This window comes from Pelobates fuscus, chromosome 6 (genome assembly GCF_036172605.1).
Source record: "Pelobates fuscus isolate aPelFus1 chromosome 6, aPelFus1.pri, whole genome shotgun sequence".
In the NCBI taxonomy this organism is placed as follows: Eukaryota; Metazoa; Chordata; class Amphibia; order Anura; family Pelobatidae; genus Pelobates; species Pelobates fuscus.
In genome coordinates this window covers 184,373,422-184,397,598 of record NC_086322.1, presented here as the reverse complement: position 1 = coordinate 184,397,598, position 24,177 = coordinate 184,373,422, and the positions used below count along the sequence as shown (strand labels likewise).

At 46.7% G+C, this 24,177-nt stretch overlaps 1 protein-coding gene across 3 annotated transcripts in view; it reads right to left on the bottom strand.

Annotated features, from left to right (window-relative positions):
• The window catches only part of LOC134614594 (beta-mannosidase-like), an 80,365-nt gene extending 57,963 nt beyond the window's left edge, over positions 1 to 22,402 (bottom strand). For all 3 annotated transcript variants that reach the window (XM_063458564.1, XM_063458565.1, XM_063458566.1), the window contains exon 1: positions 21,955 to 22,402. In XM_063458564.1, coding sequence (XP_063314634.1) covers positions 21,955 to 22,344 — 390 coding nt within the window. In that variant the 5' untranslated portion in view covers positions 22,345 to 22,402. The remainder of the gene's footprint in view (positions 1 to 21,954) is intronic.
• Positions 22,403 to 24,177: the final 1,775 nt, after the last annotated feature.

Here is a 24,177-nt window from a genome sequence, read left to right as displayed (position 1 = left end):
ACCATCTATGTAGAGTTGATATGTGTCCAAGAGATTCATAACTGCAAACGGCTCCATGGTTTTCTGTATTCCCTCCCGCTGCCCCTGATGGCCGCACACATTGCTGGTAGAAGGGGCCACCCGGTGGGCGGGACTGAAAGCCAAGTCCCCGCACCCTGCTCCCCGCCGGTACCCGAGACCCCCTCCGCCGCCAGACTGATGGTGAATACCGGGCTCCCAGGTAATGGCTGCGAAGTGAACGGCAGTAGCGCTAAGAAGTGACAGTGAATGGTTTCCCTCCCCCGTGATATTCCCTGTGACAGGTACCGGCCGGGGACCTCCCTGTCCTCCATTCCCAGTCAGGGCCAGTCCCGGTGGGCAGCCCAGACTGGGGACACGGGGTACAGCCCGCTCACTGCCTGACACACATGGGTAGGCCACAGCCAGGCCTGGAAACAGCACAGGACTTCCCACCTTGGATCTGTGTCATGGTGGCTGTCAGTGGGGGCAGTCATTGAGGCAGTGCTAGGTTGGGGGGCTATCAGTGAGGCAGTGCCGGTTTGGGTGGCTGTCGATAGGAATTGTGCATCCCTGGTGTAATTTTCGGCAGCCGAAATTTCGGTGCATTCGGCACACGTAATAAGTTTTGTAGATTTGTATAGAACCTGTATTAAAGAACATGAACCAGAATGTTACTGCAAAACTATACTATTATAACAGATATTGCCTTCTTTAAATATCAATATTAAAGGACTTTATATTCACAAAACCAACTTTAGCTAAATAAAGCAGTTTTGGTGTATAGATCATGCCCCTGCAGTCTATCTGCTCAATTATCTGCCATTTGGAGTTAAATCACTTTATATATGCACACACATCTCTAGTGACACCTACTTGTATGTTACTTGCACAGCCTTCCTTAACACTTCCTATATAGTTAAATCTAATGTTTAAGCTTCCTTTATTGCACAGTCAGTTTAATTTAGAATGTCTTATCTCCTGCACTGCTAATATCTTGCAGTAACCTACTGTGTGTGATTAAAGTTTAATTTACAGAGCAGGAGATAAAAACTTCTTAAGCAAGTTAACATTTGATTGAAAATTAAACCATTCATTTTCCTGCAGGGTTTGTGAGTCACAGCCAGGTAAGGTGTGGCCAGGGCCGGACTGGCCCACCGGGATACCGGGAAATTTCCCGGTGGGCCGCCGGCACCTGGGGCCGGGCAGACACCTGGGTCTGCTGGCGGCCGCTGGGGGAGGTCTGCTGGCGGCCACTGGGGGAGGTCTGCTGGCGGCCGCTGGGGAGGTCTGCTGGCGGCCGCATGTGAAGCTGTGCTGTGCTGGCTCTGCTCCCCAGCGTGCAGCTGAATGAGACCGGGGACGGAATAGGACGTCATATTCCGGCCTCGGTCTCATTCAGCAGCGCGCGAAGGCGGGAGAGCAGAGCCAGCACAGCACAGCTTCACATGCGGCCGCCAGCAGACCTCCCCAGCGGCCGCCAGCAGACCTCCCCCAGCGGCTGCCAGACTCCAGCACAAGTCCCCCAGCGGCCGCCAGCACAGTCAGCAGTCTGCACTGCACGCCCCCCTGGCAGCCAGGTAGGAGTAATGTGTGTTATGTAAGTAATGTGTGTTAATGTGTCTGTCTGTCTGTTTGTCTGTGTCATGGTGTCTGTCTGTATGGTGTGTGTCTGTCTGTCATGGTGTGTGTATGTGTGTGTCTGTGTCATGGTGTCTGTCTGTCATGGTGTGTGTGTGTCTGTATGGTGTGTGTGTGTGTCTGTCTGTATGGTATGTGTGTGTGTGTGTCTGTCTGTCCGTCATGGTGTGTGTGTGTGTGTGTCTGTCTGTCCGTCATGGTGTGTGTGTGTGTGTCTGTCCGTCATGGTGTGTGTGTGTGTGTCTGTCTGTCCGTCATGGTGTGTGTGTGTCTGTCCGTCATAGTGTGTGTATGGTGTGTGTGTGTGTGTCTGTCTGTCATGGTGTGTGTGTCTGTCTGTCATGGGATGTGTGTCTGCCCGTCATGGGGTGTGTGTCATGGGATGTGTGTGTGTGTCATGGTGTGTGTGTCTGTCTGTATGTTGTGTGCGTGCCTGTCTGTGTCATGGTGTGTGTGTCTGCCTGTGTCATGGTGTGTGTGTCTGTCTGTCTGTCATGGGATGTGTGTCAGCCCGTCATGGGGTGTGTGTCATGGGATGTGTGTGTGTGTCATGGTGTGTGTGTGTCTGTCTGTGTCATGGTGTGTGTGGGTCTGTCTGTGTCATGGTGTGTGTGTGTCTGTCTGTGTCATGGTGTGTGTGTGGTTCTGTCTGTGTCATGGTGTGTGTGTGGTTCTGTCTGTGTCATGGTGTGTGTGTGGTTCTGTCTGTCCGTCATAGTGTGTGTATGGTGTGTCTGTCTGTGTCATGGTGTGTGTGTGGTTCTGTCTGTGTCATGGTGTGTGTGTGTCTGTCCGTCATAGTGTGTGTATGGTGTGTCTGTCTGTGTCATGGTGTGTGTGTGTCTGCCTGAGTCATGGTGTGTGTGTCTGTCTGTCTGTCATGGGATGTGTGTCTGCCCGTCATGGGGTGTGTGTCATGGTATATGTGTGTGTGTCATGGTGTGTGTGTCTGTCTGTGTCATGGTGTGTGTGTGGTTCTGTCTGTGTCATGATGTGTGTTTTAAAAATAGTGTTTTTGCTCACCTTTTTTTCTCCCACGTAGCGTGCGGGTCTCCCCTCGACTGGCCCTGCCTCTATGACTAAGATCATCAAGCTTGATGATCTCAGCCAATCCAATGCTTTGCCATAGGATTGGCTGCAAAACACTACACCAATCAGCATATCCTCATAGAGATGCATTGAATCAATGTATCTCTATGGGGAACGTTCAGAGCCTCCAGAGTGTGGAGGCCCTGAATGTAGGTGCACTGACACAGGAAGCACCTCTAGTGACCGTCTGAGTGACTGTCACTAGCGGTGTCACTTTGAAGCAATGTAAACACTGCCTTTTCTCTGAAAAGTCAGTGTTTACGTTGAAAACCTGTAGAGACATGTTATAGATACCAGTACCACTAGATTAAACTGTGTGTGTGCGTCTATATCAATCATCTGTCATCTGGGGTGGCAAGACATAGCCTTACATATTACATACGGCAATATATGGCGCAATGACTTATGGGGCTGGCATAACAATTTTTTCCAGGGCTGCTTTGTATCCCCAGTCCGGCCCTGGGTGTGGCTATGGCTGCATAAACAGAAACAAACATTTAACCCCTTAAGGACGTTGGGTGTTCTATGCAGTCATTTTGGGGTGGTTCTAAACGCTGAAGGCGGCATAGAACGTCCCTGCCGTTCAGGGAACTTACAGGGTGCCCACCGATCCTGGGGTTTGGCCCTCCTCGGCCATGTGATCGCAGGGTCCTCGCGATCACATGGCCGGAATACCCGGCTTATGCAGTGCCTGGAGGGGGACTGCCTGAGCTCTCAGGATGTCCCCCTAATGCCTGCAAAAAAAGTTTATAAAGATTAAAGTACTTGGATATATATACACACACACACACACACTTTTATATGCACATACAGTATCTCACAAAAATGAGTACACCTCTCACATTTCTGTAAATATATTATATCTTTTCAGGTGACAACACTGAAGAAATGACACTCTGCTACTATGTAAAGAAGTAAGTGTACAGCCTGTAAATTTGTGGTCTCCTCAAAATAAGTCAAAATAATTCACACAGCCATTAATGGCTAAACCGTTGGCAACAAAAGAATACACCCCTAAGTGGAAATGTCCAAATTGGGCCCAAAGTGTCAATATTTTATGTGGCCACCATTATTTTCCAGCACTGCCTTAACCCTTATGGGCATAGAGTTCACTAGAGCTTCACAGGTTGCCACTGGAGTCCTCTTCCAATTCTCCATAATGACATGACACAGCTGGTGGATGTTAGAGACCTTGCGCTCCCCCACCTTCCGTTTGAGGATGCCCCACAGATGCTCAATAGAGTTTAGGTCTGGAGACATGCTTGGCCGGTCCATCACCTTTACCTTCAGCTTCTTTAGCAAGGCAGTGGTCGTCTTGCAGGTGTGTTTGGGGGTAATTATGTTGGAATACTGCCCTGCGGCCCAGTCTCCGAAGGGGGGGGGATCATGCTCTGCTTCAGTATATCACAATACATGTTGGCATTCATGGCTCCCAAGTGCCGACAGCACTCATGCAGGACCAGACCATGACACTCCCACCACCATGCTTGACTGTAGGCAAGACACACTTGTCTTTGTACTGCTCACCTGGTTGCCGCCACACACGCTTGACACCATCTGAACCAAATGAGTTTATCTTGGTCTCATCGGACCACAGGACATGGTTTCAGTAATCGATATCCTTAGTCTGCTTGTCTTCAGCAAACTGTTTGCGGGCGGTCTTGTGCATCATCTTTAGAAGAGGATTCCTTCTGGGACGCCAGCCATGCAGACCAATTTGATGCAGTGTGCGGCGTATGGTCTGAGCACTGACAGGCTGACCCCCTGCCCCTTAACCTCTGCAGCAATGCTGGCAGCACTCATACATCTGTTTCCCAAAGACAACCTCTGGATATGATGCTGAGCACGTGTACTCAACTTCTTTGGTCGACCATGGCAAAGCCTTTTCTGAGTGGACCTGTCCTGTGAAACCGCTGTTTGGTCTTGCCCACCGTGCTTCAGCTCAGTTTCAGGGTCTTGACAATCTTCTTATAGCCTAGGCCATCTTTATGTAGAGCAACAATTCTTTTTTTCCAAATCCTCAGTGAGTTCTTTGCCATGAGGTGCCATGTTGAACTTCCAGTGACCAGTATGAGAGAGTGTGAGAGCGATAACACCAAATTTAACACACTTGCTCCCCATTCACACCCAAGACTTTCTAACACTAACGAGCCACATGACACTGGGGAGTGAAAATGGCTAATTGGGCCCAATTTGGACATTTCCACTTAGGGGTGCACTCACTTTTATTGTCAACAGTTTAGACATTAATAGCTATGTGTGGAGTTATTTTGAGGGGACAGCATATTTACACGGTTATACAGGCTGTACACTTACTACTTTACATTGCAGCACAGTGTCATTTCTTCAGTGTTGTCACATGAAAAGATAAAATATTTACAAAAATATGAGGAGTGTACTCACGTTTGTGAGATACTGTACATAATTTTCTAAGTGCATTTTAATATTAAAATATCTAATGATATTTTTAATATTAAAATACACTTAGAATGACAATTATATACAATTTATTTATTGATTACACAAACACATGTATATATATATATATAAATAAAATAAAGTAATCAATAAATAGATTTATTATATACCGGTTTTAATTTGTTCTAACTGTATTTTGGTATTAATATACATATAGATTTTTTTTTTTTGGTCAATCTTTCTTTTATTAAGGCATATTTGAGGGGTACAGAATAAAGAGTGGGAAATGCATGTGTTTTACAATGTAGGGTGCAAAACAGTGCTAACAGTGTTCACATACATTTCCAGAACATTAATGCCTCATTTTATATATATTTTTTTAATATACATATATATTAAACTCAAAATACATTTAGAATGACGTTATAAATGCATACATATATAACAATTATATATCACACACACATACATATATTTAAATTCTACAAAAATATTTATATTATATTTTTACATAATAAAGTAATTTTATTAATTACAATCTGAAGGGACCTGCCTGACAACCATGTGGTACCATCACATTCCTAGGTGGGGATTATGACACCCATACACCCATATACTAGAGCAAGTTCTGCTCCGGTAAATGTAAGTACACTACTTTATTTTTTAATTCAGATATCTACCAGTACTTACTTCACCATTGTATCTTTTTTTGTATTCACTCCTATATATGTCCTGCATACTGCACTTTATTTGAGGCACCTGAGACAGGGATTGTTCTGTCCATGTGCAATACAGTTGAGCTCTGAATTAGCTCAATAAAATGTGAGTGAAAACCACACAAGATTATCCACTTATTCACTGTACTGCACTATTATTTATTTTGTCTTATCTTTGAGGTCAACTGTGTATACAACTTTAAAAGATCTATGTACCCCTTGTTCCGTATCTAGAAAAATCCTTTAACCATATTATTACAACCGGCCAGGTACCCCAGGAAATGCTCATGGCGCATGTGGCCACACTGCCAAAGCCGGGCAAACCCCCGACCAAATGCCAGAACCTAAGGCAAATGTCCCTCCTCAACACAGACACTAAACTACTAGCCAAAATATTCTCAAATCGTCTAGCAAACATCATACCGACCATCATACATGGGGACCAAGTGGGCTTTGTCAGTGGCAGACAGGGAGCAGATGGAACCAGGAAAGTTCTGGACTTGCTAGGGGGCGCAGAGGGGGGACCCAATGTGTGCTCTTATCGCTTGATGCAGAAAAAGCCTTTGACAGGCTGCACTGGCCCTTCCTCCGCGCGGTCCTCCACAAATATGGCTTTCCTGAAAACTTCCTAAAACTGGTAGAGGCACTATATTCCAAACCAACTGCGAAAGTTACGAACGGAGGTTTCATCTCCAGACAATTCAACATAACCAACAGAACGCTGCAGGGATGCCCGATTTTCCCCTCTCTTATACATTCTGTCCCTGGAGCCGCTCACACAGCTCATCAGGGACAACCCGAACATACATGGCATCACCAAACAAGGCAAAGTGTACAAAATCACATGGTTTGTGGAGGACGTGCTCTTAACGTTGGAGCAACCACATATATCCTTGCCAAACTTCCATTCTATCCTATCCCATTACAGCAAATGCTCACACTAAAAGTTAAACGTGACCAAAACCCAAGCAATGGGCATAAATATTCCCACAGATGCATTAGAGCGCTTACACAGCTCCTTTAACTACGACTGGAGAACCGACCACCTAAAATTCCTAGGAATTAACATCACACAGACACCAGCCCTACTATATAAAAAAAAAAACTACCAAAAAACATTATCCGATATAAAAACACTGTTAACAGGATGGAAAGGTAAATAAATCTCGTGGTCAGGCAGAATAGCTGTGATCAAAATGATTATTTTACCGAAACTGCAATATTTATTCAGAACACTGCCAATAAAATTACCCCCTCCTCCACCCCGTTTCCTTTCCAAACACTTTCATTTCCAAACACTAATGAAATTTATATGGGACATGAACAAACCACGGGTAGCACATTAGCACATTACACCTGCCAAAGGAGAAAGGAGGGATAGGTGTACCCAACCTAGATAGCTACTACCGTGCAGCCATCCTGGGCCCACTTTTACCAGCATGCCACCGAACCAGGCCAACCCCATGGGAAGAGATATAGACATACCATGCAAACAACATCCCCATAAACATATTGGCATGGCTCCCAAAATCCCACAGACCGACGGGCGTGATGCTTCCAGTCACAGCACTAACACTACACTTTTAGGACATACACTGCCGCAAAATTGGTTGGATAGGTAAAACATCACGAGCCACGCCCCTAAAAACACTACAATACATAATCCCCAATTTCAACCACACATTGTGGCATGAATATGGTATCACGCATCTACACCACCTCCTACAAGATCAGGAACTTAGAAGTTTCAAGGACCTAAAAGACTTCTACCACCTCAACGCACAAGTCTCCTTTTCCTATTTACAAATAAAGTCCTGGTTCCACAAGCAAACTATGATTGGGACTGGAAATGTACAGGAACCACAGCTGACGGTGGTAGAAAAAAATATGCCTACGCCTCTCGCCCCCTAAAAAATTAATCTCTGAAATCTACCAATCAATATACACACACAATGACCATACAAAATTCTCTTTCACAACTGCATGGGAGAAAGAATTCAAATATAACCTAACTCCGCAGCAGTGGAAAGACATTCTAAAGGTGCATAACTCCCTTTCTAAATGTGCCTCACACATGGAGCTCTATCGTAAAATCCTATACAGGTGGTATTTAGTACCTACTCGCATTAAAGCGGCGCACCCCCAAGCATCTGACATATGCTGGAGATGCCAGCAGCATAAAGGCACGATGCTCCATATTTGGTGGACCTGTCCCATCCTAGCCCCATTCTGGGACGTAGTTTCCTCCATGATTCAAGAGAACACAAAAACAAATTACCCAGAACACCCGAAACATACCTCCTCCAAATATTTCCAAAAGGTGGAAGCAAAAATACCTAACATATCAAATACTCATGGCGGTCCTTACGGTAATCAGTAGACACTGGAAATCACCTCTACCAATGCCAATCACTGAATTTACACAACTATAAGAAACTACAAGGCTATATGAAATAGCTGCCAGGCGAACCCCCCTTCTAAAGAAGGACTGGCAAGAGGCATGGGACGATTGGCGCCAACACATGGAGCGCAGTAATCCCCCCCCAAAATGAACGGAGTTGCAGATGGCTAAAGCATGTATCTGCTAACCGACAGCTGTGTTCCTCAAGGCATGAACCAATGTACAAACATGTAGAAAAACGGTACTGAATAAGGTCAGTGTACGTCACTTCACGCCTGGGAGTGACACCTACTTCCCCGCCCCCCCACAGTTACCCCCACAACCGTTTTCCACCTTCTCCCAGTGGTATCCTAGATAGGGAATATCTAAGTCACCAATACCATACTTGAAGCAAGCATGACCTAATTTGTTAAACTAAATACACTCATGTAGCATGATTCTCCAGATGGAAACTGTGTATTCAATCTGTATACTGCAAAACGCACATGACACTTTTTTTTGTTTTTTGTTTACTAGACATACCCTACTCGCGGTATAATTTACTAATACTAAGTATTTACTTAGTAAATTTGGCTGAAAGACCAATTTAGGTCTTTCAGCCTTTTAGTAGAAAGCTCCCTAATACCGTGGGAATTAGGGAGTTATCTACTTATTCTTTCCTGTCATTCCATTGACTGGCTAAGTAACTTACATTTTATATGAACTTGATTGTTGCAAGTGTTGCAAAAGCTTACAGCTGAATCCTGGCTATGTTTGTATACTTTTTATTTAAACTTGTATACAGTGTAACATTCTTCATTCTTCCACTGGGTAGGTATATTAGTACTTCGGAACTTCAGCTATTCGGACATTTGGAAGTATGCGAATTGCCCGAATTGACATTCGGAATAAAACAAATTGCACATGTCTAATAGTCACCAGAACAACTACAGCTTATTGTGTTCTGGTGAGTATAATTCCCTTCAGGCTTTCTGCAGTCAATGTTAAAGGCAATGTTCACATTACAGCCTAGGGATACATCCACTGGCTACTCATATGGCTACTAGAGGATGCTTCCTGGGATAGTGCTGCAAAGTGTGCAGCACTGCCATTCAGTGTCTCCACCCTCTCCATTGAGACACTGATCTTTCCTCATAGAAATACATGAATTCATATATTGATTGGCCAGGGCTGTGTTTTGCTTGTGCTGGCTCTACACCTGATCTGCCTCCTTGACACGCTCAGCCAAATCAATGCTTTCCTATGGAAAAGCATTGTGATTGGCTAAGAACACCACTTCTGATGATGTCATACAAGAAGGCAGATCAAGGCCAGCAGCAGCAGACTTGAGTAAAGTTAAGATTTTACTGTATTTAGGGGGGGGGGCAAATGGGCTAGATGGTATTTTTTAACACCAGAGGGTCAGGAATACAGGTTTGTGTTTCTGACCCTATAGCAGAGGTAGGCAACCTACGGCACTAGTGCCATGCACGGCACTCGAGGTGCCTTTGCACAGCACTCAAGGCTGCTAGAGCCAAACAGGCTCTGGCCTATCAGGAGTCCCAGTAAAACTTCAGATATCTGCTAATCCGAAAAGGTGGTGAAGGACAATCCTCAATTTATGCATTGCAGCACGTAGAGGAAGTGATCTCTTCCTCCCAGCACTTATGAATGGGAATCCACACAGTAATAGAGCAGCATGCAGTTGCAGCTCCTGTCTTTGACATGTACCTGGCCGGCCTGGTCCCCACTGGAACCCAGGGAAGTCACCCACACTGCTAGATATACACAGAAATGCAGAATAACCCTTCCCACCATACAAATAATACGGACAGCCCCCACACAATCCGAACAAACGCAACACCACTAACAATCCACATACATGCACACAACCCCACATGCAGCCTCTCACATGCAATACCCCAAACAGCCCCCACATACTACCAAACACACAATGTGACATATCCATCCACACAATTCCACAAGCAGCCCCCATACACAGCTTACATTCATATGTATCATACACAATACCATAAACTACTCATGAACATATACAATATAATAGCTCATATACGCAGGGCCGTCTTTAACTCGGGGCAAATGGGGCTGCTGCACCGTGAGCCCCGCTGGCCTCAACTATTTCTCACCCCCCGGCCGGTAATCCGCACACTAAGGAGGCCCACCGGCTGGCCCATGCACAAGGGGCCACCCGGTGGGCTTCTGTCAGCAGGGGTCTGGTCGCGCGTTGAGGCGCTTTAACAGCGCGAGTCGACCCCTTGATTTTCGGCAGCAGGCTGGGAGGAAGGGACGGCCGTGCATCACTTCCTCCCACAAAGAGAGGAGCGCGCGGGAAAGAAGAGTAGGCAGAGTGGAGGGGGGCTGGCCAAGAGAGCCAGACTCCCAACTCCAAACACCTTCAGCCACCAGCAGGAAAGGTAGGAAACTGGAGGGTGGGTTTTAAAGTGTAAATTTTGTGTGTGGGTGTGTCAGTATTTGTATGTCTGTGTCTGTCAGTATATCGGTGTGGGTGTGTGTGTGTGTGTCAGTATATCGGGGTGTGTGTGTGTGTGTGTCAGTATATCGGTATGTGTCAGTATATCGGTGTGTGTGTGTGTCAGCATGTCTGTGTGTGTGTGTGTGTCAGCATGTCTGTGTGTGTGTGTGTGTCAGCATGTCTGTGTGTGTGTGTCAGCATGTCTGTGTGTGTGTGTCAGCATGTCTGTGTGTGTGTGTCAGCATGTCTGTGTGTGTGTGTCAGCATGTCTGTGTGTGTGTGTCAGCATGTCTGTGTGTGTGTGTCAGCATGTCTGTGTGTGTGTGTCAGCATGTCTGTGTGTGTGTGTGTGTGTGTCAGCATGTCTGTGTGTGTCAGCGTTGGGGTGGAGGACGTGATTGCACGCCTGGGGAGGAGGGAGGGGGGACAGGGTCCAGGGGGCCCCAAGCAAATGCTTTGCCCAGGGTCCAGTCAATATTAAAGACGGCCCTGCATATACAACGATATACAACGTACAAGCAGAATACGGCAGCATACATACCTCAATTTAAAAAAAAAATAGGACCGCACGCTACGGGACATCACAATCCTATATCGGCACTGTGCTGCTAAAAGGTTGCCTACCCCTGCCCTATAGTGTTCCTTTAACTCCCAAACAGCAGAGCATGGAGCAGTGATATTTCAGGGGCAATAACTATACACCCAAACTAATATTGTTTTGGTGACTATAGCGTCATAAATTGTAACCAAAAATTTGTTTAATATATGGACAAAACCATTAGGACGCACCTCTTAATTATTGAATTCAAGTGTTTCAAAAGACCCATTGCCACAGGAGTGAAACTCAAGCACCTAGTCATGTAGTCTGTATTTAAAAACATTTTTTTTAAAAAAGTGGTTCATTCTGAAGAGCTCAGTGAATTCTACCAGAGTACAGTGATAAGATTTCCCCTTTGCAATAAGTCAGTTTGTGAAATTCAATTCCTGCTAGATATTCCACTACCAACTGTAAGTGGTAATATTGGAAAGTGGAAGGGTTTAGGGTGGTGCGTATAAGTTGCTGATGCTCTGCTGATTCTAGAGCTGAAGAGTTCCAAAGTTCTCCTGGTATTAATAACAGCTGTTTGGCAGGAGCTTCATGGAATGAGCTTCCATGGCTGAGCTGCTACATACAAGCCTCACCAAGTACAATGAGAAGCGTTAGATGAAGTAGTGGTAAGTACGCCTCCACTGGACTCTGAAGCAGTGGAAACATGTTCTGTGGAGTGATGAATCACGCTTCTTGATTTGGCAGCCTGATTGGCGATTCTAGGTTTGGTGGATGCAACGTTACCGGCCTGAATGCATTGTGCCAACTCTAAAGCTTAGTGGAAGAGGGATACTGGTATGGTGCTTTTTTTCAGGGGTTGTGCTCGGCCCCTTACATCAGTGAAGGGAAATTTTATTGCTTCAGCAAGCCAAAATATTTTGTGGGAACAGTTTGGGGAAGGCCCTTTTCTATTCCAGCATGTAAAAAAAAAAAAATTTCAAGGATCTAGTCTGCAACTACAAACATATATGAAAAAATGGGTCACAAAGCAAGGTCCATAAAGACATCGGTGAATGAGTTTGGTGTGAAAGAATTTGACTGTCCTACACAGAGCCCTGACTTCAACCCCATCGAACACCTTCAGGATGAAATGGAACAGCCTCAAGTCAATACTGTTTTTAGTAGTCGTTTTTTTTTTTTTTAAACTAAAGAGATTGAAAGGTAGAGAAAAATACATCAAAATATCAGGCCAAAACTTATTAAATGCACTTAAAGGGACACTACAGGCACCCCGACCACTTCTTCTCATTAAAGTGGTCTGGGTGCACTGTCCTTGTCCCCCTTAACCCTTTAGATGAAAACATTTGAGTTTTATAGAAACTGCAATGTTTACACGGCAGGGTTAAGTCTACCTTTAGTAGCTGCCTTTTGCGTGTCAAAGAAAATACTTTGCACTTGTGGCTTGCCAAGGGAAAGCGCTACTGTATAAAGGGCCTGCCAAAAAAAAAAAAGGGGGGGGGGGGGGGGAAGAGCACTGTCAGACGTCCATGGAGTCCCTACAGGCTGATTGACAGCTGCGCGCTAGAGCGTCTCGTCCGACATAAGAATCTGATTTCACAAATGCTCTACTGATTAATAAATTCCCACAGAAACACTCCAAAATCTTGTGGAAAGCCTTCCCAGAAGAGTCGAAGCTGTTAGAGATGCAAAGGAGGGATTAACTACATAATAATGCCTATGTATTTAGAATGCGATGTCATAAAAGTTCCTGTTGGTGTAATAGTCAGGTATCCTAATACTTTTGACCATATAGTGTATATGGATAGATGTGACATGGTCCTGACAACTCAGTGTACTGACACCTAGTGGCAACTCAGTGTACTGACACCCCGCCGCCTCACCTTCTTCCTCCGTCGGCCAGTGGGCGAGACTGATCCCACCCAACGGCCGAGGAGACCTAATGCGCATGCGCATTGGTGCACCCCATAGGAAAGCATTGAAAATGAATTTAAATGCTTCCCTATGGGGAATAGAGCGACGCTGGAGGTCCTCACACAGCGTGAGGACGTCCAGCGACGCTCTAGCACAGATAATCTGTGCTATGATGCAGGAAGTGACCTCTAGTGGCTGTCTAGTAGACAGCCACTAGGGGAGGACTTAACCCTGCAAGGTAATTATTGCAGTTTATAAAAAAACTGCAATAATTACAGTTGCAGGGTTAAGGGTAGTGGGAGTTGGCACCCAGACCACTCCAATGAGCAGAAGTGGTCTGGGTGCCTGGAGTGTCCCTTTAAACTCCTTTACTGTGTTAACCTCTACCACTTCAGCTGGAAGACTATTCCATGCATCCACTACCCTCTCAGTAAAGTAATACTTCCGGATATTATTTTTAAACCTTTGCCCCTCTAATTTAAGACTATGTCCTCTTGTTGTGGTAGTTTTTTTTAACGGCAACCAAGCATCTTTTCGGCCCTGCCTAGAGGATCAAGGGCTACATATTTGCCCACAAAGTGCCGACGCAACACCAAGACCCCCACGTGGCCGGCCTGTCCCACGAGACCCTACACACACAAGGCGGATGCCAAGAAAGCACCAGGGAGCTGGTCACCTGAGGCGCCGGGGAAAGACTGCAGCGGAAACCTGGAACAAGGTCCAAGATACAGGGGCAGCGACTCCCAAAGTGCTCAGAGAAAGCAACTCCCAACAACGACAATACAGGTCGCAATATGGTGCATACACCCAAGCAGCACTCCGAAATGGCGACACGCCACCAGCGAGGACACAAATATGGAGAGCCCTGAATTGCCCCTCCAAGCTGGGAATCGGCTGAGAACGCACTAAGATCCCAGATGCTGCGGGGCAAGCTGAACTCTCTGACCTAAGACTCACCCGCACTCGCATTGCTGGACTCCTGTTCCCAACCACTCCTATGAGAACTAGCCGGTTAAGTCTGTTTTTTATGTTATTACTCTCTCGACATTCTTAATGGTCTAACATGTGATCAACCAAATATTAGTTTAATAATACCAACTATACTCTACTTAGCATTTAACCGAACGGAAATTACATAAGTAACTACAGTCATGTATTGTCTAGCATAGTACTCGTCACTTACTTAATACCTACGGAAGCCTATTAATGTTTTGCCTATTTTCCTTGACCCACCCATGTAATATCTCTACTTTACGCTTAATAGAAAATAAATTGTGAATGATCTAGACAAATCGCATACCAACTATAAAATTGTGCAAGTTCTAACATACCCTTACTGTTATAATTGTTTGGAAAAAGCATGTGGATTGCCGTGGGGGTACCCCATGCGAGTTGTTCCCTCAAATCCACTACAAAAATAAAGAATAAAAAAAAAAAAAAAAAAAAAAAAAGGTTCAAAATAACAAATAGGGAGGATGCACTGTAACACTTGAAGTTCCCCAGAAAGACCGTTGTCCCAGGTAATGACGTTGAGATTGCATTCCTCTAACAGCTCAAAATCTTATATACAAAGTGCTGAAAGGTACAAACACCCCATGGAGTAACCATGTCTTTGATATTTGGGAAGAGATTACAGCTGGCTATGAAAAACCTGGAGATCACAGCATCTGAAGCCAAGTCTCTGATGGTGAAGGAACCAATAGCAGTACTTTGGACTTGCACAGATGTTGGATGTTGATCCTTAGCAATATTCGATACATAATGATTGTGAATTCTTTCTTGGTTCATTCTTGCAATAGGAATATCAATAACATCTGGAGTTAAGCCTTTTGAACCTGAGAATCTGCTGTTAAAATATCACGCTGTGAGATTAAACATCCTGAGAGTCAGCAGAGGAACCAAGTTGTGTTCCAAGATGTCTACTGAAAGTGGGAGATGCCAGGAGTTTTCTTTTGAAAGGTTCAACAAAACTGAGAAGGAACTGTTCCATGGCTAGAATGGAAGAATTGCAATGATTCTTGCTTTTTTCCCCTCAAATTATTTTCTGTAAAATCTTTGGAATAAGAACTGGAGGGAAAATGTCCGGATGGTTTAACTGGTTGATAGATTTTCTGGTTTTCCAGTTTATTGTTAAAGCCATCAGGTCTATTTCTGGAATCCCAAATATCAACACAATTCCATGAAAGTTCAATGGATAAAGAGATCAATCATCTTGCTTCAAATGATGCCTGCTCAAAGAATCTGACAACACACTGGCTTCTCCTTTGACAGCATTGCAGATACTGATCTCGCCCACCGGCCAAGGAGACCTAATGCGCATGCGTGGAAATGCCGCGCATGCGCATTACGTCTCCCCATAGGAAAGCATTGAAAAATCATTTCAATGCTTTCCTATGGGGTTTTGAGCGACGCGTGAGGACGTCCAGCGACGCTCTAGCACAGGGAACCTGTGCTAGAAACTAGGAAGTGACCTCTAGTGGCTGTCTAGTAGACAGCCACTAGAGGTGGAGTTAACCCTGCAATGTAATTATTGCAGTTTATGAAAAACTGCAATAATTACACTTGCAGGGTTAAGGGTAGTGGGAGTTGGCACCCAGACCACTCCAATGAGCAGAAGTGGTCTGGGTGCCTGGAGTGTCCCTTTAATGTGATAGGGTGAGTGTGGAAGAGCGAGGGCCCGTTATTGTGGTATGGATGGAGAGGGTGAGAGCAACAAGATTAGGAGAGGTTAATGTGAGCGAGGCTGGGTGAAGGGGGCATGACAGCATGTGGGGGGTGACAGTGTGGGGGTGGCTGTATGTGTGTGGAATTGTGACGGTGGGTAGGTGAGAGTGTGGGAGGCAGTGTTGAAAAGGGTGACAGTGTGTGCAGGGGCAGTGTGTGGGAGGAGTGACTATGTATTGGTGACAGTGTTGGGGGCTGACAATATGGGGTGCAAGTGTGTGAAAGGGTAACAGGGTGAGGGAGCAGTGTAGAGGAATGTGACAGTTTAGGGGGCAGGGTGTGAATGGGTGATAGTGAGGAGGAAGATGGCAGTGTGGAGGATGGCGACAGTGTGTGACAGTGTGGGGGGTCAGGGTGTGTAACAGTGTGGGAGGGCAAGGTGTGTGGGACACAGTGTAGAGAGGGCAGGGTGTGCGACAGCATGAGGAGGCAGTGTGTACGACAGTGTAGGGGGGAAGGGTGTGTGACCGTGTGGGTGGCAAAGTGTGTGGAAGACAGTGGAGGGGGCAGTGTGTGGAAGACAGTGGAGGGGGCAGTGTGTGTGACAGTGGAGGGGGCAGTGTGTGTGACAGTGGAGGGGGCAGTGTGTGTGACAGTGGAGGGGGCAGTGTGTGTGACAGTGGAGGGGGCAGTGTGTGTGACAGTGGAGGGGGCAGTGTGTGTGACAGTGGAGGGGGCAGTGTGTGTGACAGTGGAGGGGGCAGTGTGTGTGACAGTGGAGGGGGCAGTGTGTGTGAGAAACTGTGTGGGGCAGAGTGTGTGAGAGACAGTGTGTATGCAGGGTGTGTGAGAGTGATTGAGTCAGTGGAGGAGGCAGAATGTGTGGGGGGCAGGGTATGTGGTGTGCAGTATGGGGGTCAGGGTATGTGGGGGACAGTTTCTGTGTTGGTCAGTGTGGAGGGGGCAGTGTATGCGGTGGTCAGTGTATGCGGTGGTCAGTGTGGGGGGCAATGTATGTGGGGGTCATCAGTGTGGGGGGCAGTGTATGTGGGGGTCATCAGTGTGGGGGGCAGTGTATGTGGGGGTCATCAGTGTATGTGGTGGTCAGGGTATGTGGGGGCAGGGTAACGTAGGTGCAGTGTATGTGGTGAGCAGGGCAGTGTTGGTATTAGGGTATGTGGGTGGCAGGGTAGTGTGGGGGTGGGAGGACAGTGTTGGGGCAGTGGGGGTGGGAGGGCAGTGTTGGGGACAGGGCAGTGGGGGGGTGGGAGGACAGGGCAGTGGGGGTGGGAGGGCAGTGTTGAGGACAGGGTGGTGGGAGGGTAGTGTTGGGGGAGGGCAGTGTTGGGGCAGTGGGGGTGGGAGGGCAGTTTTGGGGCAGTGGGGGTTAGGAGGGCAGTGTTGGGGCAGGGCAGTGTTGGGGACAGGGCAGTGTTGGGGACACGGCAGTGGGGGTGGGAGGGCAGTGTTGGGGACAGGGCAGTGGAGGTGGGAGGGCAGTGTTGAGGACAGGGCAGTGGAGGTGGGAGGGCAGTGTTGAGGACAGGGCAGTGTGGGTGGGAGGGCAGTGTTGGGGACAGGGCAGTGGGGGGTGGGAGGGCGGGAGGGCAGTGTTGGGGCAGTGGGGGTGAGAGGGCAGTGTTGGGGCAGTGGGGGTGAGAGGGCAGTGTTGGGGACAGGGCAGTGGGGGGGGTGGGAGGACAGGGCAGTGGGGGTGGGAGGGCAGTGTTGAGGACAGGGTGGTGGGAGGGTAGTGTTGGGGGAGGGCAGTGGGGGTGGGAGGGCAGTGTTGGGGCAGTGGGGGTGGGAGGGCAGTTTTGGGGCAGTGGGGGTGGGAGGGCAGTTTTGGGACAGTGGGGGTGGGAGGGCAGTTTTGGGGCAGTGGGGGTGGGAGGGCAGTGTTGGGGCAGGGCAGTGTTGGGGACAGGGCAGTGTTGAGGACAGGGCAGTGGGGGGTGGGAGGACAGTGTTGAGGACAGGGCAGTGGGGGGTGGGAGGGCAGTGTTGGGGACAGGGCAGTGGGGGGTGGGAGGACAGTGTTGAGGACAGAGCAGTGGAGGTGGGAGGGCAGTGTTGAGGACAGGGCAGTGTGGGTGGGAGGGCAGTGTGAGTGGGAGGGCAGTGTTGGGGACAGGGCAGTGGGAGGGCAGTGTTGGGGACAGGGCAGTGGGGGTGGGAGGGCAGTGTTGGGGACAGGGCAGTGGGAGTGGGAGGGAGGGCAGTGTTGGGGACAGGGCAGTGGGAGTGGGAGGGTAGTGTTGGGGGAGGGCAGTGGGGGGTGGGAGGGCAGTGTTGGGGACAGGGCAGTGGGGGTGGGAGGGTAGTGTTGGGGGAGGGAGGGCACTGTGTGTGGAGGCTGTAACAAGCCTCCACACAATTAAATACCTTATTTTTGACCCTGGTGGTCCGGTGGTTGAAGTCCCTGGTGGTCCGGTGGGATAACTGTTCCGTCTGCAGCTCCGCGAGAGCTGCAGACCCTGTTCTCGCGAGTGCCTATCAGAGCGTTTCCGTGGTAACCCACGGCAACGCTCTGTGTGCTCGCAAGAACCACATTCGATCTGCAGCTCTGCACTCTGCTCCATGCCCCTGCCAAAGGAAAATGTTTAAAAGGGTTTGACAAATTTGCGAGCTGGCTAAAAAAGTTAGGAGCCAAGTTTTTTTTAGCTAACAAAGCTTTATTTTAAATGACAAAAATACAACAATACAGCTTAATGTAGTGGTTCTGATGTCTACAGCCTGTCCCTGCAGGCTTTTCAATCTAAAAACACTTCCTTTTCAGAGAAGCATGCATGTTAAGATGCATGCATGGGGGGGCGGAGCCAAGCGATCAAGCAGCCCAGACGTGCCCAAAGTTAGCTCCCACGTCTGGGGCCGGAAAATGGGGTACTACACCCAGCCACAAGCACCCACAAGCTGCAGACCGCAATAACGGTGACCGGGAGGGGCTGCCGATTCGAAGGGTACCTCTCTCGAACCCCGGTACACTCGTCCGGACACGCCGAGGTTTGCGGCCTACCTAATACTCTGCCACGGAGAGACGGCCGCTCTCCGGGCGACGCACCGCAGACTGGGACCCCAGTGACATCATCCCCCCCCCCCCCCCAGGACCTGCGGGGGTCATCCCGGTCCGCAAATAAGCAGCTTCACTCACCCTGCTAACGGGAGCTGCGGACAGAGTGAGACCGCGAAAAAACCTGCACTTAAAATGGCGGACGCACCCTCTCCACGAGGCAAGCAAAACGGGTGTGCAGCGGTGGACCTCATGATACAGCACCTCAATGAGTTCTTTGCCAAGCTATGGCAGAAATTGGAGGTATGTACACACGCAGCGGAGGGGTGTGCAGTCCCTGACCAAGCACTTCAGCCACACACGCTCAGCACATCCAGGCAGCGAGCTAGTGAGATCCCTCACCCACAGCAGCCCCCACACAAGCAGAAGCGCAGACTTCACAAACCCAGTTTTGCCGCAGAACAACCCCCAAGTGGCAGTGGCACTTGCCGCAAGCCGCGGAGTCCACCTACCAAGCTCCCAGCCCAGTTGGCGGAGAGAGTCCCAATATGGCGACTGATCAAGCAGCACTCCTCACTCACAGCGACAACGAAGAAACCACCAAGAAGTACCTACACAAAGTCACAAATGAAACCTAAAGAGAGCCCGTGGGCTACCACAGAACCGACTGGAACAGTCAGCAGTGTCCCAGCCAGGCTCAAAGTCCTACCTCAATGCCCACAGCTTCACCCACAACAACAGGGTCGAGGTACTGACACACACCGACGAACCGCCCGACGACTCACTCACTTACCAGAAGCCTCCATCATAGGCAGTCTACAACGCCTTCCCAGGCCGAAGACCGCATGGAGTCAGACTCCAAGACACCGACCACTCCGCCGGAGGCTTGCCCGCCGCTGGCGGCGGCAGAACATCCGAGCCCCACATGGCGCCCGACGAAGGGACGACCCGGTCTCTCTGAGCAACCGAGTCGGTGGACCACAGGTGAAGGCCTTCATAATGACCTGGGGCCGGCCGACGGCCGACGCCAACTCGCACCAAGCCGTACCCCGGTGGCTCGTACTGAACGACGGTGCCGACCTCCCCACCCTGCCCAGCAGTGGTATTGGCTGAACAGGCCCCACTAACTGGCTGCCCCACCATCACCACTTTATCCCCCCATGGACTCTCCTTGCTGGACTCTCACTTATGCATATGCCTCCCAGGTTGCCTACTCGTATGACTTTATGTTATTATTTTACCTTAAGCTCTGATACTACTGCACAGTCTGACGATAAAGCAACAAATGTTACAGCGACAAATGTTAATGTGACGAATGTTTAAGCGACACATATTAAAGCGACACATATTAAAGCGACACATATTAAAGCGACACATATTAAAGCGACACATATTAAAGCGACACATATTAAAGCGACACATATTAAAGCGACACATATTAAAGCGACACATATTAAAGCGACACATATTAAAGCGACACATATTAAAGCGACACATATTAAAGCGACACATATTAAAGCGACACATATTAAAGCGACACATATTAAAGCGACACATATTAAAGCGACACATATTAAAGCGACACATATTAAAGCGACACATATTAAAGCGACACATATTAAAGCGACACATATTAAAGCGACACATATTAAAGCGACACATATTAAAGCGACACATATTAAAGCGACACATATTAAAGCGACACATTAAAGCGACACATTAAAGCGACGCATGTTACAGCGGCACTTGTTAAAGCGACAAATGTTAGAGCGACAAATGTTAGAGCGACAAATGTTAGAGCGACAAATGTTAGAGCGACAAATGTTAGAGCGACAAATGTTAGAGCGACAAATGTTAGAGCGACAAATGTTAGAGCGACAAATGTTACAGCGACAAATGCTAGAGCGACAAATGCTAGAGCGACAAATGCTAGAGCGACTAATGTTAGAGCGTCTAATGTTCAAGCGACATATGTTAAAGCGACAAATTCAACACGCATATTACACTTCAGCTACTGAACCTAAACGACTGAAATGCTCACTATTACTGACTAGCCAGGACCCAGCCTGATTCTACTAATATTATATTCTGTTTTGCTTACCGGTCGTAGTTAAATCATACACATATAAAAAAGAGGTACGAATACTAAGGAAATGTTAGCTACCATTGTTATTGAACCCTAAACTGTAATCCAAATGCACATTTCCCTCTTTCTATTCTGTATCCCAATTACTATACCTCAATAAAAATACAGATTGACAAAAAAAAAAAAGATGCATGCATGTAATTTGCTTGTATGGTGGGATGCTTCACAAGAGGTTACATCATTGTTGTATCTGACATAGCAACACCATGGCTGCCATGTAATGCTAAACAATTTACTCATAGTTTAGTAGATGTGTCTAGCCTGCAGCATCATTCTTAAAAGATGAAAGGAGCTCTGCCTTATGCCATACCAGAGGTAGCAGGCAGTGATAGCATGAGAGATTCAGCTGAGCATCTGCAGCCGATCACTGCCTATGTCCCTGGTATGGATAGGTACGGCTAGGTACGGTAGCAGTGATATAGGACCTGGTGACCACAGACTCCAGGCACAACAATCACTTAACTCCGTTTAAGCTGTTATGGTGCCTACAGTGTTCCTGTCATGTTCTTGAAGCAAGTCAGAAATGGACCTTCAGCTAGATCTAGTTTTTAATAAAAAACAAACATATGAACCATGTACATTCCATTATGTATAATGCATGGCATCCCAAATAAAAGCACTGCGAGTACCAGGACTGTTTGCAATGTATACAGCAATTTCCGAATCCCTGAAAAAAGAAAAAAAAAAAACTTGCAAAAAGAAAAAGTTATTTTCTTTTTAGTAATTTGCTTTCTCCTGCATTAACTCAACTTCACAATAAATGTGTCTCAACTCCAGGCTGTACAGTGGTGCAAAGGAAAATACATTTATTAATTTGCTTTTTTTGCGTAGATAGATATATATTTCTTTAATGTCCTAATTAATCGTCTCAACTTGTGTATATTTCCTAATGTAAGCAAGCATGTGACTGGCAATTATATTTAATACACAGAGCATACCTTAATGATACCCCAGGAGTACAGTGCAGAGTGCACACAGCCAGGTACATCCCCTTGCAGTTTGACTGAGCTGTTTGAGTTCTGTATTTCCCACTTCCCATTCAGACTGATAACTTGTGAGGAGCCATTACGTGCAGTGAGTGTCCCGGAGCAGAGCTGGACCAGTCCCATAAGAAGCCACCATTTCCTATAGATCAGCACTGATGCCCTGGTACCTGTTGGCATTGAACCAGGAAGCATGGTACAGCACAGCTGGCCATGTGATTTGCAGAGAGCTCCAAACTGATCCCTGGACTTTGTGCTCTTCCATGGTTTCCCATGCTGGGAGCTACAACGCTCCAGCTCGTTCTGACAGGAGACTTGGGAGCTGTGTATATAATTACCATGCATTACTGGACATGCAGGGACAGTCTGAGGATTATAGACAGCAAATCATGTGTACATTCACTTCCTCATCCTGAGAGTGGCCTTGTGTATCACATGCTCGGTGCTGTTTAAGGAGGAGGGGAGAGGGGAGGGTTTCAAGTAGCAGCCAGGCACCAATATTAGTTTTTGTTAAGGGAACAGCCTCTGTAACAATCTCCAAATAACCCCTTAACCCCTTAAGGACACATGACATGTCTGACATGTCATGATTCCATTTTATTCCAGAAGCTTGGTCCTTAACCCCTTAAGGACAGAGCTTCAGAAGCTTGTCTTTCACTTAATGACACAAGCATTTTTTGCATTTTTTTGCTGTTTGCGTTCAACTGCAATTTGCATTTTACTAATTTATTGCACCGACGCATATTATATACCGTTTTTTAAAGGACAGAAAGGGCTTTAATTTGATGTAACATATATTTACATAAATGCTTAGTTATTATAAAAAAATACAGAAAAATGCAAAAAAAAAAAGAAAAATCTTGATTTTTTTAAACAGTTTTTGCAATAATAATGTGTGCATAATTAGTGCAGGTTAAGGAAAGTAATTAAAAATAAATTAATTTAGTTCTGATTTACAGAATATATAATGTGTCTGGGATTTTCATTTTTTTTTTGGTAGTTACAGGTCACAAAGCACAAGGAGTAAAATAAACTTTTAAAGTGGAGCGATTTTAGAATTTGGTATGTTTGTCTTGTAAGCTTAATAGCCATAAAAGAAAACAAAATTGCCACACAAAAGTATATATTTATATAAAGTAGACACCACAGGCTATTTACCTAAGGTTGTTTTGACACTTTCTACGTAGCCATTTTACCGCCAACCTCTGCTAAATATTGGAGTAAAATTGTGTTTTTTGGGGGTTTTCGCACACAAACTTATAACAAAGAACTTCTCATGTGTATTTTGTAAAGTTGGTGTGTGCTATTCCTGTACAAAGTTTTATTATGTGTTCAGTTACTTCTGCTGAGTACAACGGTACCCCCATTGTATGTCTTTGGCACTATTTTGTGAAGCTACAGTGCCATATAGGAGACCTGTCCTTGTCAGTATTCACAGTAGAATTTTGAGAGACGGATTTAATGAGCCTTTGTTTGACTGTTCAAAAAAACCCCCACAAAGGCCTACCATTTGTAAAAGTAGACACTCCAGGGTATCTCATAAGGTGCATATTGTGCCTTAACATGCCCCCATTTTTTTACCATTACATACCAAAGTATGTGGTAAAAAATCATTTTGTGCATTTTTTACAAACGGATTGCATTTTTGCTGGGCATTTTGTATATTTCATATGTGCCACTAAGTTCAAACCCCCCAAATTATACTCAGCTAAGTCTTCTGAGTAAAAGGACACCCCCATTGTATGTCTATGGCACTATTTCGTGAAGCTACAGTGCCATACAGGAGACCTGTCCTTTTCAGTATTCACAGTAGAATTTTGAGAGACGGATTTAATGAGCCTTTGCTTCCATTTGGGGTATTATCACAGTTTGACTGTTCAAAAAAAACTGATACCGGAGAAACTGACGGAAGCCAAGCACAGAGAGATGGACACAGGTTTCTTCAGGAAGGAAGAGATTCTTTATTGGATCACCGATCGGGACTCAGAGGGACTAATGTCACCAAAATACAGCAAGTTCTGAACCCCGGACAATAGTGCAGGCTCCTTATATAGGCACATAACTCCTCCCATATTAAGCTCCACCCGCACATTCTCTTGACCAATCAATACAAATAAGAATTAACTTCCTGCTTGACCGCATGGCTTGTCCAGCACAATGGAGGAGGGGAATACTACA